General features: G+C 41.0%; 1 protein-coding gene across 9 annotated transcripts in view; it reads right to left on the reverse strand.

The window, feature by feature from the left end:
* Positions 1 to 15,830, reverse strand: part of EPC1 (enhancer of polycomb homolog 1) — a 68,208-nt gene that overhangs the window by 39,630 nt on the left and 12,748 nt on the right. For 8 of the 9 annotated variants that reach the window (XM_050891062.1, XM_050891060.1, XM_050891059.1 and 5 more), the window contains exon 1: positions 10,966 to 11,262. The exons of the other annotated variant lie outside the window; for it this stretch is intronic. In XM_050891062.1, the coding sequence (XP_050747019.1) occupies positions 10,966 to 11,118 (153 nt within the window). In that variant the 5' untranslated portion in view covers positions 11,119 to 11,262. Of the gene's footprint in view, positions 1 to 10,965; positions 11,263 to 15,830 lie in introns of those variants that run through there. 9 annotated transcript variants of the gene reach the window in all.

A 15,830-nucleotide genomic window follows, 5' to 3' on the forward strand; every position in this document is an offset into this window, starting at 1 on the left:
CAGAAAGTTCTGTTAGTCACTCTTACCCTACAGCTCTGGTAAAGATTATTTTAGACAGAGGCACTTTGTAAACATGCATATTTCACTAATTTCTCACACATACTTTTTCTGCACTGAACAAACCTTACATTACTGACAAAAAAAGGGAAGCCGGCTTACTTCAGTTTTGGTAGCTCAAGTTCTTTCCCCTCATACAAAATGCAAGAAAATGAAGTCTTGCCTATTAACTTGAAGTTTGTCAAAGTTCTAACTCGATGAAATACATTAGTTGCCCAATATGGACTGTGAATATTAAACTACCTTTATTCCTAAGATTTTAGCAGTCTCATATAGTATTTGGCCTATTTCAAGACCACAGCATCTTCATCAGAAAGCAGAGCTAGTGCACTAATATTAATCATAACTTTCTTCTAACAAAACAAAAGATAAATAACAAGAGAAGCCAAACAAGGTCATCATGTTTGGCAAAGAACACATGATAGTAAAAAAAAACGCTGTTAAGAAACAGAAGAGAGTGCATAAATTGATCCACAGGCATCTGAAGGATCCAACAGTTCTGTAGAAGTAATCCACTTAAAAGATTTCAGTAACTATACAAAATAGAAAAATTCTGCAGGGCTCAAACTCAAGTTGGCTCTTACCTGTAGCCTTACTCCTAAACTTTCCAATAAAACCACCCTGTTTTAAACTCAGCTCTTTTCTGAGATATATCTAGGTTACTGAATTGTAAATACTATAAATCAGATCACAATACTGTAAAATCTTCTTCCTGAAGTCAGTTCCTATTTTCTGCCACCCTTTTCAGAATTCTTTTTCTTGTACTTTAAGTAGTGAGAAAAATAAATTACCAAAAAGGCACACAGGACATGTCCTGCTGAAATACTAATACAGGATTGGGGGTGGGGGGTGTAGATTTACCACACAGTTAAAAGCTGCATTTCTTAAGCAAAAACATAAAGGCACAGGGGAAATCAGGAATACCATTTTATCACCAGTGTTTAAAGAAACTTAAGAAGGAGAACAAAACTAGAGAATTTAAAACCACAAGAGAACAGGACATTTCAAGTAACTAAATCTTGGGAAACGCCTGGAAGAAAAGATGTCTCATACTATGTAGACAGACTAACATGGGGAATGATAATGGCACAGACAGAAGAGTAAACAAATCAAGTTGTGTCAAGTGTTTCCATACCTATGCTGAGAAAGGCATTTCGGGTGAGACTCATTACAGATCAATAGTTTGGCAAAGCAACTTGCACTCTTCTTCCCTTTCCAAAAAAAGTTCTGCATCTTTAACCCACAATCATTACGCTTTCATAACAACACAGTCTTGCACAAAATCCTCAAGTTTTGAAAGGGAAAATCTGGAAACAGAAGCCTATGCAGACTTCAACTTCCCATGCTAATGCCTTCCTAGCAGCCATGCTTTGAGTTGGACATCTGATCAGCGAAGAATCTGAAGGCTCACATTTCTTTACTGAGAGGGTGGTCAAACACTGGAACAGGCTTCCTAGAGAGGTGGTCAATGCCCCAAGCCTGTCACTGTTTAAGAGGCTTTTGGACAATGTCCTTAATAACATGCTTTAACTTTTGGTCAGCCCTGAACTGGTCAGGCAGCTGGACTAGATGATCATTGTAGGTCCCTTCCAACTGAAATAGTCTACTCTATTCTGTCTGTTCTACTACAGCCCTTCAAATTAGAACAGAAAAGGGACAGTAGCATGAAATGTATATATAGGGCAGCCTTTGCTACAAATCTTTCTCCTCAAATGAAAGCTTGGTAAGTCTTCCAGGCAGGCTGCAAGATCTCTAATTAATTTCTATTTACAACTAGGAAGGAACAACCTTGAAGTAATGAAATTGGTATAAAGGTATGAATGTAAATGGATGTTGGAAAGCAATCCTTTCCAACACCCCCCTCTTGAAAGCTTGCAATTCAAAAAGCATGGATTTCTTAACTCCTGATTAAATATAAAGGAAACAAATCTTTAAGAGTGGTACTTAAACCTTAAGAAGATAGATTCCTCTCTCACTCAAACTACCTGTGCTTGAAGAGACTGACAGACCAGGAAGTTTTCAAACTTTTATTCCATCCTCAATTCATGCAATTCACCTTCACCTATTTAACCAGAAAGATCCTCCCAGAACAGGGTTAGTCCTTGAATGTACATACAGCTGAACACACAGAAATACACATACACTGGTAGAAGGGAGAGCAGAGCTTACAAAAGCAGCAGCCAGCTTTTTTATTCTGATGCATTAGTCATTTGATGTATTGCTTGATAGTAAAGCTAGTTTTTCCTCTTACAAGTAGAAAGTGGAAATGAAGTGGAAAAAGAACAAGTAACTTATTACATATACCTAAGGCCAGCAAATTACAGTATTCTGTTCTAGCAGAGCAGACTCCCACACACATACACACACACACATTCCTCTACAACAAAGACTTGAAAAAGCAATGTATTAACTTACAGGTATTCAAAACTCACATTGAATGCTCTTTACAAATTGATATTGAAATAATTGCATATACATTCCTGAGGAATATGATCATATAATTATGGCACAATTATTGAGACAGCGACAAGCAAAGTGGTCTACTCAAAGAAAACATTAGCAGATTTAAGGGCTTGTACATTGCACTTTTTTTTTCTACTTGAAACAATTTAATACTAGGCAGGTTGCTGTGAACAACTTAAGTTTTACTGGAATAAAATACAGGATGTTAGGTATTTGAATTAAAAGAAAAATAAAGCCACATCACCTTGATCCTCAAACATTAAGGTTATTGAATTATTGGATCCCATTATTAACATTTTACTGTATGCAATTAATACCCAATCCTTTGCTGAAATCCATTACATTGGTTAGATCAAATCTGAAAAACAGTTAGGAAGATAACCTCATGGGGCTCCTCCTTAAGACAGGCTGTGAAAATTCCCAGGAGGTAAAGTCTTTCCATACAAGCCTGGCCTTAAAATGACTTACAGTCTACCCTGACATAAGCTACCCTCCTTTAACTCCAAAACCCTGCCAGTTGTATTCCTTCCTGTGCTATTAAGAATACTGCTAACGAAGCTATCTTTGTGGGTTTTTTTCCCCTCAGTCTTAATGTAAATAATTTGAGAGAGCTTTTTAATCTCTTCCAATGGTTAACCATCCTCATTGTAAACAGAAAAGTACTAAGTCTAACATTTTTTATCTTAAGTCTAAACATGAACAATTGGTCTCACTGTAGTTAACTCTGCTATGCATAAAGCCACTGCTGTTACATGCCTTCTCTTTGTGCAATTACTGGGAAACCAAGAAAACATCAAAAATAATTTGAGTATGCATACATCAAACTAATTCCTTAAGACTGGTCTACACTTAGATTTTCTGGAACAGCTTTTTAGGAGGAATTAAATTGCTTTTATATACATATGTAACTCTTACAGACAGTAAACAAATTAGAAAAAGTACATCCTCCACCTAGAACACAAATGTCCTGACTTGAAATTCTTCCAAAGTGAGTTTGCTAATTCATATCCTCCATCATTTCAAAACAGAATTTGGACCTCCTGGAGAAGCCTCTGACCTGCATATGGCACTGATGATCAACCAACTCTTCTATTTTCTGAAACCTTAAATATTGTCAACATTACTTTAGAGCATGACATGTACGCCTTCACCATTATCACATGTTTAACTGACACCATATACAGAACTAACATCACATTATCAAACCAACTTCATGGTAGTCCCCTGCTCACAACTTCAAGTTAGTGCCTGACTTCTCTATGGTGTAAAAACAGGCCATCTATCATGATTCCTAAATCTTTACACAGAACTGCTAGCTTTCAGGAAGTTGTCAAATCCCATAGGTGTAATCTGTACTTCTTGTTCCTAGATGAATGTGATAAGTTTTGCTTCTTCTGATTTCAAATTGGGATGGGCAATCTCATTCCAGCCTCAAAAAAATTCCACCAATCTGTAATAGAAGTCTATGCCACCACTATCCCTTTGACTTCAAAAGGAAAACCCTGTTGGTACAAGCGGGTTTCGTATCACAGAATTAACCAGTTTTTTCAGGTAGTTGGAGACAGTACATAAATTGCCCACTACAGAAGCTACTTCTCACCATCAGCCAGACTCCCTAACTTGCATCAATGTTCAGGTGCACAGAATACCTTCCAACATTAAACACAACAGAAGAGAAAGCTTTGGTGTAACTGAAGGTGAAATATCCAGTAAGCTGCCACTATTACTAAATAGTTGGGAGCTGGGCGCAGGGTGGGGGAGGGGGGTGGGAAAACACTTTTCATCACCTGAATATTTTCACATGGTATGGGAGTTTTCTTACACTTGAAATTTGGCCATTTGTGGTGAGCTGTCATGTTTTTTCCTCTCAAAATTCTCTGGCTAAGGATCTCGGATCTTTTTCACACAGGTATATCTGTAGTAAGTTAGTAAGCTCAATACCAAATTAAAAGGCAAAATTAAGGCCTATATGAGCTCACAGAAAAATCTCTTCCAGCTCTGAAGTGTTTGTACACTGTTGCTTTAGACAAAATTGCAACAAACCCTTGTTTCTCTGTTCCCCTCCTATCAAACTGTCAAACACATATGCTCTTAAGAAGGTAATCTATGAGTTACCTGCATTTAAAATTAAGCACAAAAAAGATTAGACTGGTATATAAAACTGATGCCACCTCCTATGAGTGAGCAGAAAAGCTGGACAAAGGGGAACATGACATAAACAGGAAGCAATACTCTTCCAGTTGGCAGGACTCCTGAATTAAAGATTATGCAAAAACCCCTGTCTCTACTCTCCCCATTTACTTCAAGATCCTTTAATGTTTCAGCTCTCCTAGTCTAAGAAGAGACCACCACTAAAGGAGTTCATTTCATCTGTTTTAAGATTATACTTGACTTCTACAACAGGGGACACACACACACAGACAGATTCTCTTCTGTTAGTAAACTAAAAACTTTGTAGGGACTTCCCTGACTCTACATCAAAGAAAAAAAACCCAAAATAATCCAGACTTGAAACTGATGATTCAGTTATGGTATCTGTTATGATTTTACATTCATATAATTCTGATTGCCCCTACAAGATCCTACAACACTTAATACCAGGGAATCGCGCATCAGCAAGGTAGCGGTTATTTTAAGAGTTCTTAGACACCATGCACACAGTTGTTTAATTAGCAGAAAATACATACTTTTATGGAAGCATACAAAGAATGCAGTTTCTTAAGCTGGCAAGAATGTAATGCGCAAAAGAGACTATAGGACCTTTAGTGAAATTTATGTATGTAATTCAAGACCATTCATACACTGACTCGCTACACCTCAGCTATACACTTACTTCACACATTTTTAAATTCATCATGGCTTAGATGGTGACATATGGATCCCTTCTTGTACATTCCTTACCAGCTTTTTTCCTTGATAAGGTAAAAACAGCTGTTTCAGCAGCAAGAGAATCTGGATATGGTAGCTTCCCAATGCCTCCAGCACAGATTTGGGGAGAGAAAGGCATATTTTCTGTGCAGGTATTGCTTGGAAGAGATCTATGGTAGCTGTCCTCAGGCAGTTTTATGGAGAGGATGTGATCCTTGAGCCTACCCAAACTGGGTAAATGGGAAATTAACCAAGTAGTGCTTTGCTAAATTAAGACACATACTATTAGATAATATGTTCAAAGTGTCCCAAAGCATTTGAATTAACATTACGTTACCTTCATCAGGTCTTCTATAGCATTTAGCAAATACTGACAGGTCATGCTGATACTGGGAGGAAAAAAATTATGTCTAATAATAAAATTTTACCAAATAAGCTTTTCTTAAACATCCCCAAAGCCAGGGCATGGAAGATAACTACAACTATTGATTTAAAGAGATCAAAAGCACATTTTAAACTATTTCAACAGTTTGCTCAAACACCAGGTAACAGAGTATGACAGCATTTACAGATGACAACTGCACATACAGACTTAATTCCACCTTCTGTGCAACCTGTTATATCACAACACATACACAAAGGGAAACAGTAAGAACTGAATGAACAGCTCTACAGCTTATAATTTCAGACTTTGGATGCTTAATTCTATCTGCTACTAGCAACACTAACTAAAATTAAAAAGCAAGCTCAAATTTTAAACTCTGAACCTTAAGAACAGAACTCCACATAATGCATCAGTCTGGCAGAAATCTAGTAGGACAAGAAAGCTGCTACTTCAGAGTTAAGATGAGGGCAAAGATTTACCACTGGACCATGATCCTAGTCAGAAGAGGGAGTTAAGAGTAATACAATAAAGCAACAGGACTTCTCACCACTTGATACTCTCTCCCCTGCCTCAACACCAAGGACAGAGACATCAGGATTTAGAAAAGTTTACCTGACTGAAAATGTGCATCTAACCTACACAAACTTGAACATGCACAAGACTAAATGGAAATGTAACATCCAAAACCCTAGTATGACTATAGTAATATCAGCATTTACATCAGGATAACAAACTCACTCAAGAAAAAAATGAAACAAAAAAACCCCCTCAAACCCATGATAATTCCCATACCCACTGGACTGTTATTAACTCTGGAAATGTCATCAACATAGCCATATTTTCCTACTTAGATAATTCATTTTTCTGATGTATACTAGGGCACTTAAGTATCTCTGCTCACACACTAATCTTTGTTGAGGCACCGCTTCAGCTAAGAAGTTCACACTTCCTGACATTTTTAATATGCCTTATAAATGTTGATATGAGGTGATTCAAACACATGGCTTTGCTGGGTTTTTTTAACTCTTAAAAAAACCAACTATATTCACAATAATTTTCCACAAGGATTTTTTTTTTTTTTAAATTATCTACAAAGTCTCAAAAACCCCCTAAGTGTCTATTTTTTTATCTAAGAGAATCTAGAGGCTGGGGATGCGGTATGCATCCTATCTCCTTTCCTTTCAGAAAAATGCGGAGAAAACAAGTGTAGTTTTCCTTGGTTTGGTTGGAGGCCATCAAATTTAGGATGCCTGTAAAGCTATGCATGCTTTCTGAAACATAAGTCACTGAACATGTTCAAAAAGCTATCTTATTTTTTCAGTAAAGCATTTTATCTCAAATAACTAAAGTTACCTCTGCTCTGCTTTTCCAGCTGTCTCCTTTCAGTCTAGAATCTGAATTTCCAGTTAAAGAAAAGCAATACTCCCCTCAAAAAACACAAAACAACAGGCCACACAAAGTAACACCTTTAAAAAAAAATTCTTCACAAAGGATAAACCAATCCGATCCACCTACTTCTTTACTCAGGCAGTTATGAATTAAAATGGACTTGTTAGCCAAATCTGCATTACTATATTATTAACAGCGGTCTGTTGTCTGGTTCTCAAAATTACAGCACTAAGGATGTGTTTTGCTCAAAAACAGGATTTTGAGATAATACAGGGGATGTTCAGTGTTCCATAAGAAGTGTCATTACATTTTGAAGGCTTTTTTTTTTTTCTTTGAGATGCATATGTCTCCTGATAGTTTTTAGTTTCTTAGATTTAGCAACAGACTTGGCAACAGCCACAATGTGTTTACCCTAGAAACTTGGGAGCTAAATCAACTGTCAGAACACAGTATCAGTTTATAACTTCAAGTACCACTGTCTGTGTGCCAAAGAGCTTTCTACTATAGTCTTCTACCTCCAGACAAAACCACTAACTGAAGTTATGACTTACTAAGCAGAAAGGTATACTCGTTAACAGAATTAACATCACTTTAAGGCCCTTAGTTGCCACTTCTTTTTAGTTACTATATCCCTCTTATCAATTGCATATTTTAGAATTCAGATCAACTTAGCAAGGTTGTTTTTCCTTCAGAAGATTCTTACAAAACATCACTGCTCAACTGAAGTTTCCAGTTGTAATAATGAAGATGTACTATTTTCCATATTTATTCTGTGTAGGAACTGGATGGGAGAAAGATAAGATGAAAGGGAAGCAAAATAGATTCCTTTTTGTGCATCAAAACACTAATTAGTCTTAAATGTCTTGTGACTTGATGCTTGAATATTAAATCTCTTTGATTGCATTTTTCCCTAGAGAAAGTTATTTAGTCAAGAGGAAAGCCCTTAACTCCATTTAAAATTACATTTATGCAAAACTCAAGGCAATGTTAGAGTTCTAGTTATAGAATGGTTATAAATGCCTGTTCACACTAGTTGAAGCCCCCCCCCCCCCCCAGATTCTTATGGGCACTTTGCCATCTGTTTGTAAAGCAATGGATAATACAAAATATCTATTATTTTCATAAGTATTAGGAAAAGTCCTCTATCTCAAAGTCTTCAACTGCTACATAACACAAACTCCCAACTTTCCTAAATCCTGCATGGCATGAAGTTTGGGAAACAGAATGTGGTAGGGTATTAAACCTGTGAGGTTTGCCGTAACTTTAGTCAACTACCATGTCTCTTTGTTGTCAACACCAATATAAAACTGAAGAGAAAGCTTTTTGGGGCGACCAGAGGCAAGGAAGGAAATTTAGCAAGTTTGCAGAAACAAGAAGGGGGAAGAGTTTAACATTAACTATTTTATGTAAGGAGATCTGAAAAGGAATCAGGAAGACATCTGCGTTTACTGATGGCAAACAATTTTCTCTAGAGGGGGTGTGTTTGTGTGTACACATATATTTAAAACAAAGGCATGAGCAAACTTTAACTGTGGAAAGTGTCTACTTACACCTACAGCTCTGAAGTTCAACCCTCAAAGCTAGATTTAGTAAACAAAAGCATCAAATTAACCACAGAAACAAGTCTTATAATTAACGTTTAAAAATTTTCCCTTGCCCACAACTACTTTTCCTTAGCTAGGACATACATCTCTGGGTTTACGGAGGCTATATAGTTACCCCATGTAATTTTCTAGCCTGAAAACGTGTAGCTGCCAGGCAAACAGTAGAAGAGAAAGATAACAACCTGACATTTCTACATACATAAATGCATGCATGCACACTTGCTCACTTTAACTGAGAAGTTAACTCGGCATGCAAGCATCATAGCAAACATAAAATTTAAAATTCTGGTACAAGTGGAAATTAAGGGTGCTCTCTCTCACATTCAGAATCTACAAGTATCAATTCAGAATACATCTACTGTGTCAAAAGAAACACGACCACCTAAGCATAGCTACCTACTGCTTAAATACTACTAAATGGATACCATGCTAACGCTTTGAGCACCTTCACAAAAATAAACACCACCAAAACAAAACCATAAAAAAACCAAACCCACCAACAAAAAACCCACACACTTCATAATATACCTTTTAGTGGATGTTTAAAGCAACTTATGACTTGCGCAGGACTTGGAAATATTGAATTATGTTAAAATGGTAGGCAGTTACACTAGAAAAGCCTCAGAGAGTAGTTACTGAATGGAGACAACAACATGCAAAGAGTACTACTCTTTAGAAATCATTCAGCCTGAAGACATTTCATAAAAAGTCACACAATCAGTTAACTTGGAGCAACAGTGCCACAAAGAGAAGACTACATTTAAAGAAGATACGTATATTTTAAGTTTTAGAGAAGTAACTCAAAGTTTGTTACATCTAGAAATACAAACAGGAACTTTACAGCCTGTCACCTTTGAAGGACAACGGAAGCCTGACAGCTAGCAAAACTCAAGGCTATGAAGCTGTCATGTTTGTTCTTATCACTAAATTTCAAAACCTGTTTACATAACTGTATTTCTACAGTTCTCTCTTATTTGCTGTGCTTAATGCACAAATGGGGAAAACTGATTATACTAAGGAAATAATTAAAGATCTGCAAACACTGAAAATAACAACCCACTTCAGCAGGGGTCTTCAGCAATAACAGGTATTGAATGTTATACCTATCTTGGAACGTGCTGAATGAATGATTAAGTGATCCTGAAGTTCTAAAAGGTTTAAGTTTCATTCTCCACTGAGACAGCAAAACTGAGAGGGAAGCGATAGACTTTTAGCCTCCAAACTCGGATTTTCTTACTTTGAGTAGTATTTCAGTACTGACTTTTGCATTTCCACGTAGCAAACATCACAATTTTACTTACACCACGCCTGTCTGAAAGCACTTCTAGGGTTTCCAAATAAACCTAAACAGAAACCCCTCCACTTCTTATCTCTGGCAGCCAAAAAAACCATACTACCAACACAGAGCTAAGTTCACGCCGGAGCAGCTCAGCGGCAGACCCGAGCTCCCGCCGGGTTGCGGCGCGCAGGGTAAGTCCGCGCAGACTGGCGGCAGCCCGAGCGCTACCGCCCGTCAGGAGGAGGCACGCCACCACAACACGTGCGCGGGGAATGCCGGCAAAGACAACAACGCTTCAGCAGCCCCGCAGCAACGAGCCCCGCTCGGCTCCCCGCACCCCGAACTCCGGGCCGCCGAGCCCCGCTTACCGCCTGCACCCCAGCCCGCGGCCGGCCCGGCCGCTGCTCCCCGCTCCCCCACGAGGGCGTCCCGGGCCGGCGCGCGCTCCCGCGCCGGCAGCCACAACTTCCGAGCGCCACCCGCCGCCGAGCGCCCCCTGCGGCGGCGGCCGGCTCGGCAGCGCCACCCGGTGGGGCAGAGCGGGCACGGCGCCGCCGAGGCCCGTCTCCCCGCCGCTGCCGCACAAGGCCCGGCCCAAGAATCGAGACAAAATGGCGGCCGCCCGCGGCATCACGTGACCCCCTTTGTGCCTTTCGGGGCCCCGCGAAAGGGCCGCCAGCTACGGCGGGGCGCGGGCTGGGGGGAGAGGGGGCCGTAGGAAAGCGCTGGGGGAAGGTGCGGTAGGGGGCCGCCGGGCTCGGCACCTTCCCTCCCCAGGTCCCCCCGCCTCTCCCGGCGGGCGGGGAGAGCGGGGAGAAGATGGCGGCCATTTTGTGCTTGCGCAGAGGCGAAGGTGGGGGCCCCGGGTGCGGGGGGGATGGAGGGACCCGGCCGAGGGGGGGGGGGGGGGTCTCACGTACCGACTCCTCTTCCTTCTCCATGCCCGTGGGCATCTGCGGCACGGCCCGGTTAATGGAGGCATATTCGGCCAAGTCGGGCAGGTCCTCGCAGCGGAAGACGGGCAGCGGCTTGGACGCGTCCAGCGCCCGGGCCCGGAACGACAGTTTGCTCATGTTAGGCGGCGATGGCGGCTCCGGCTGGGGAGGGGGGGGCGACAGCAAGAGCGCTCCGAGCTGAGAGCCGGACCCCGCCGAGCGCTCTCATGGAGGGACCGGGGCTCGCCCGGCAGGGCGGGGCGCACTCCGACACGGGGCCCGGCGGCGCCGGCTGGCGCGGCTGGGCTGGGCGCTGGCTTCTCTCCTCCGCCGCTCCGGCTCCGCTCAATACGCCACGGCCAACATGGCGGACATTAAACCTCGACTGGCCGCCTCTTTCAGCCAACCCCAGCGCCACAGCCATTCCCACACTGCATCGCGCAGGGGCGCGGGCACAGCGCCGCCCGGGGGAGAGCGCGCGCAGCGCGGGCACGGGAGCGCGGGCTCGGGAGCGCGGGAGAGCTCGGAGCGGCCGGGCAGCGGGCACGGGGCACTGCTGGCGGGGCCGTGGGGGCGCAGCGGCTCCCCGCGGGTCCCCGTCTCGCGTGGGGGGGGGGGGGGAAGGCTTTTCCTCAGCGTGCGGCCAGGACCGCTCCGTTCGCCTGCCTCTGAGCTGCGCCGGGGAAGGCGCGCTCCGCTCTTGTGGGGGTAAGGGGGTTCAGCTGGTCCCAAGTCCCGCCAACCCCGGAGGGGAAGCCTCCGCGAGGTGAAAGGAGCAACGCCTTTCCCTGACAGCCTCCTCGCCACGGGAAGCGTGGGGAAGAGAAGCGGGGGAGAGCGGGACAGTGCCGGCCCCGACCTTTCCGGTCACTCGGGGGCCGCCTGGGCGCCGGACCGAAGCACAGCCGGCCCCGAGCGCTGAACTTACCCCGACCCGGGCGGGCGGCGGGGCCGCCCGGTGCCCTTCCAGCGCGGCGCCCCCCCGAGGAACGGCCGGAGCGGCGCCCGCCGCGGGGTTCCGACCGCGGGCCGGCCGCCCGGAGAGGGGGAAGCGCTGCTCGCCTCAGGGCCAGGCCCGAGCCCCGCGGGGGCGGCAGCGGCCCCTGTCCCGGGCGTCCCGCGGCGCCTCCGGGAGCGAGGCGGCACCCCCTGCCCCCTCAGCAGCACCTGCCTGCCGGGCTCGGTCCCTCCCTGCATCGCGGAGCCCAGTTCGCACTCGTGCTAAATGAAGGAGAAACACAGGCACCTCCCTGAAAACGTGAAGAACTGTAAGAACCGGTCACCTCCACAACAGCATTTCCAGCCTATTTCTCTGAGGCTTTCAGAAACTTGCTCCAGTAGCGAAGTGCAGACACGTGAACTAGTTTAACCCTTGCTTGGTTTAAGTTACCAGTTACCCATTCAAACGAGCTCGCTACAGGCAAAGGTTAGAACTAATTTGAGCGTCTCATTAGGTAAGCTCATTTACATCTCAATGATTTGATTAAATTGATGCAGTATTCTGCTATAAGCAAGGGATAGGAAATTTAGAGTCTCACTTGTCTCAGTAATGTCTCCACATGCTGCCCCAGGTCATCACAGCGCAGCCATAAAAACGTCAAAAACCGTTTCTCCCAGGGCATCACTAGAGCTGTCTAGTTAAGGAACACTTCACATGCTTATATATGTTATGTTCTTGCATTAGGTCATAATGTAATTCTAATTCTATAGTTAAATCATAAATAAATCCACCTTCTTGAAGGTATGTTTATTTTCATTAAAAAGTGTGAGAAAATTGTGTTTTGTTTGAATTTAAGTATCCCTCCACTTTTAAAGCAAAACTTTGTAGTTTTGTACTGTTATATGGGAATCAGTAGACAGAACTTGTTCTTTATCACATATTACTCCTGGGAAATAGAACTTTCAGAAATAGGACATAAATGTAGCAAAAGCATTAGATAAGCCTTGGTTTGCTTAGTAATTTTAAAAATCTGATATCTCTACAATAGAAGCAAAAGCCATTTTTTTAATTGTATCACCTTTTTAATAATAATACCACCATCCTCAACCTTAAACAACTCCTAGCCACCGGATGAAATATTGCTAGATGCAGTTGTTAACAGCAGTTTCAAGCCAACTATTTGCATGTCTGACTTCCCCATAGGTCTCCCAGACTGTTTCACTTGCAAGTCATTTAGCTTCACAGCCTCTCTGGGACAGGAAATTCTATCTGTATTGCAAATGGGTAATGCAGTGGAAGACAGCTGCTAGGGAGAATGAGATTTTTTTTTTTTTTTAAGCGAGGGTTGTTGGGGCTTTTTTTTGTTGTTTTGTTTTTTAAAGGAGAGTGGCATGAACTAAGGAATATAATTTTATTCATTTGTATTTCAGTAGTTACATCAGAAACAAATGTTAAAAAATGCATATTGCTTTTTACGCTAATTTTAAAGCTTAAAGCACACACTAGCTAGAAATAATAATCCTAAAGTAATCCAAAAATAAATTGCACATAAAACACCTACAGAGTTTTCCACAAATACTGAATAATTTAGTTTATCCAACTAGCAGACAGATTAGGTGATGACAAAAAAAAAAAAAATAGCAATACACTATCATAGATTGGCTTTGACATAAAATACTAAATGAAAATGAAATAACTGGCAGCTAAGCAAAAACTAAGGCTATTAAATATAACTGTCCACTTCCACTGATGAAAGAAAAACAATACATAATGAAAAGCAAAGCATTGAAAATATCCTGAACTATAAAGAAAGAATATTCACGTTTAAACTTATCCTTAATTGACCTTTGCATTTCTAACCCTACCACAGGCTTGAGAAAAGTGCAGAACAAGCAGAATGGACAATAACATTTTGAGACAAACAGGACAGCATGCATTAAGAAAGAGTTTTGGCCTGAAACTCTTGGACTCATCAGCTTCTAATGTTTTGCCAATAAAACAGATTGCGTTTAACTATTTTGTAGCAGAAGTTGATTAGTCCTCAAAATTACCTAAATTAATTTGCTAGTAAGATGAAAAGTGTGATAGTTGAAAACAACGCAATATCAGCCCTAATTTCTGTTCTGTAAAGGTGATAACAGGAAGAAGTATAGAACATAAATAGACTGATGTTTCTATTTTACCTTCCTTTCAGTTAGGATATGCAGATATATTTTAAGTTTTGCTATTTTGTAGCATTTACCAAAATGCTCACATTACATTTGTAGACATCAGTGCTGCACTATGATAGTAGTTAATGTAAAATTGGTATGTTTTGCATAACCACCAAAATATTCTGCCAGCATCAGTAAAAGATCAGTAAGTGTAAACTCATTTGTTGTAGCAAAGTGCTATGTGTCCATTTTAAAAACTGAAATTTAATGAACTGTAAGGTAACTGAAATATAATGAATACGGCATTTTGAACTGCTGTTCTTTTTTTGTACAAACCACTGAAATTAGATGTTTAACGTTGGAGGCATTTCTTTAAGGCTCCATCTTTTTATGATCTCAAAATACGTAATTAAAAGAACAAGCTTTACTAAAATGAAAGAACTTTGTACATCAGCTATGTAGGTGGTACATACAACCATTTCAATATACATTCAAAAGTACTAAATTCAGACTGAGCATTAAGGGCGAAGATCCAACAACTTGACCTTTACAGCTACAGAAAGGGGTCTCTTGTGATATCATCTAACTCAGGTTTGTGAAGCCCAAAAACTTAACTTGCTATTTTGGTTTGCAAGGTCTGTGTACTATTTGACAAGTTTTTACAAATTTTAGTATTTATTTAGTTTTGTGGCTTAAAACCTCTCTGAGCGAAAGAAGGACTTTCAGTAGTTTCTTTAGGCATGAGTTGTAGTCTTCTGAACACGGGTTTAATATTGTCTCCCATTCTAAGAGCAATCATTGGTTCTAGTCACAAAATAGCTATGCATAAAGGGCATATAGGTTAAACTGTGTGTCATTTTTTGATGCTTTCTGGAATCCAGCAACTCCATATTTTAAGGATATAAAATTCTAGGAGACAGTTGTTCAACTTCTAAAAAGCTTTTTTTTTTTTTTTAAATATTCTTGTTTTCATTTTTTATATTAGGAGTTTACCTCCAATTAACTACATTATATAAAGGCAAGTATAAAATAAAGGAGCTAAAGGTTGAAATAAAGTACAATATAAAGGCTGATATTGCATATATGAGTTTTCTATTGTTCCACTTTTAAGGAAAGCCTGTTTATTTGAGAAAAAAAAAATATCCATAGCAATACATAGCATTAACAGTGAATATTTAATGTCATTTGTTTGTTTTGATTTTTCTAAGCTTGCTTCCTTCCTTCCCCTCACCCCAAAATAATGATACACTGAAATCCAGAGTCAAACTGGGATTAGAAACCAAGTACATTTGACTCCTTACATACATTTAGCCATAATTTCCTTGTACCTACTTAAAACTGTAGCAGACAACAATTAAAAGTAGAACACATTAAAGGTAAAACATGTTTCTCATTTGCGAATCATTTAAAAATAGTTCTTACAGAAGATAATACAGTATTTTCATAAACTGAGGAATATGCTGGGTACAGTAAACTATACACTAACTTGCATATCCATAAATATTTGCAATTTTTCATTTTTCTCACTCTGGGACTACTTTACACCCTGCTTCTACTGTTGTAGAGCTCACTAACTCAACATTTTTTTATATAGCAATTTTGTTGACCTGCTTTTTGCCTTTTATCTCCATAAATGCTGACTACTGTGAACTGATAAAAAGTATCACTCGTCTTTTTTCCCCCACTTTCCATAATCAAGTATTAAGAAATGACACATTATGAAGCTACTATACTTCTTTCCAGAATTACTTACTCTT

Source organism: Gymnogyps californianus, chromosome 2 (assembly GCF_018139145.2).
Source record: "Gymnogyps californianus isolate 813 chromosome 2, ASM1813914v2, whole genome shotgun sequence".
In the NCBI taxonomy this organism is placed as follows: Eukaryota; Metazoa; Chordata; class Aves; order Accipitriformes; family Cathartidae; genus Gymnogyps; species Gymnogyps californianus.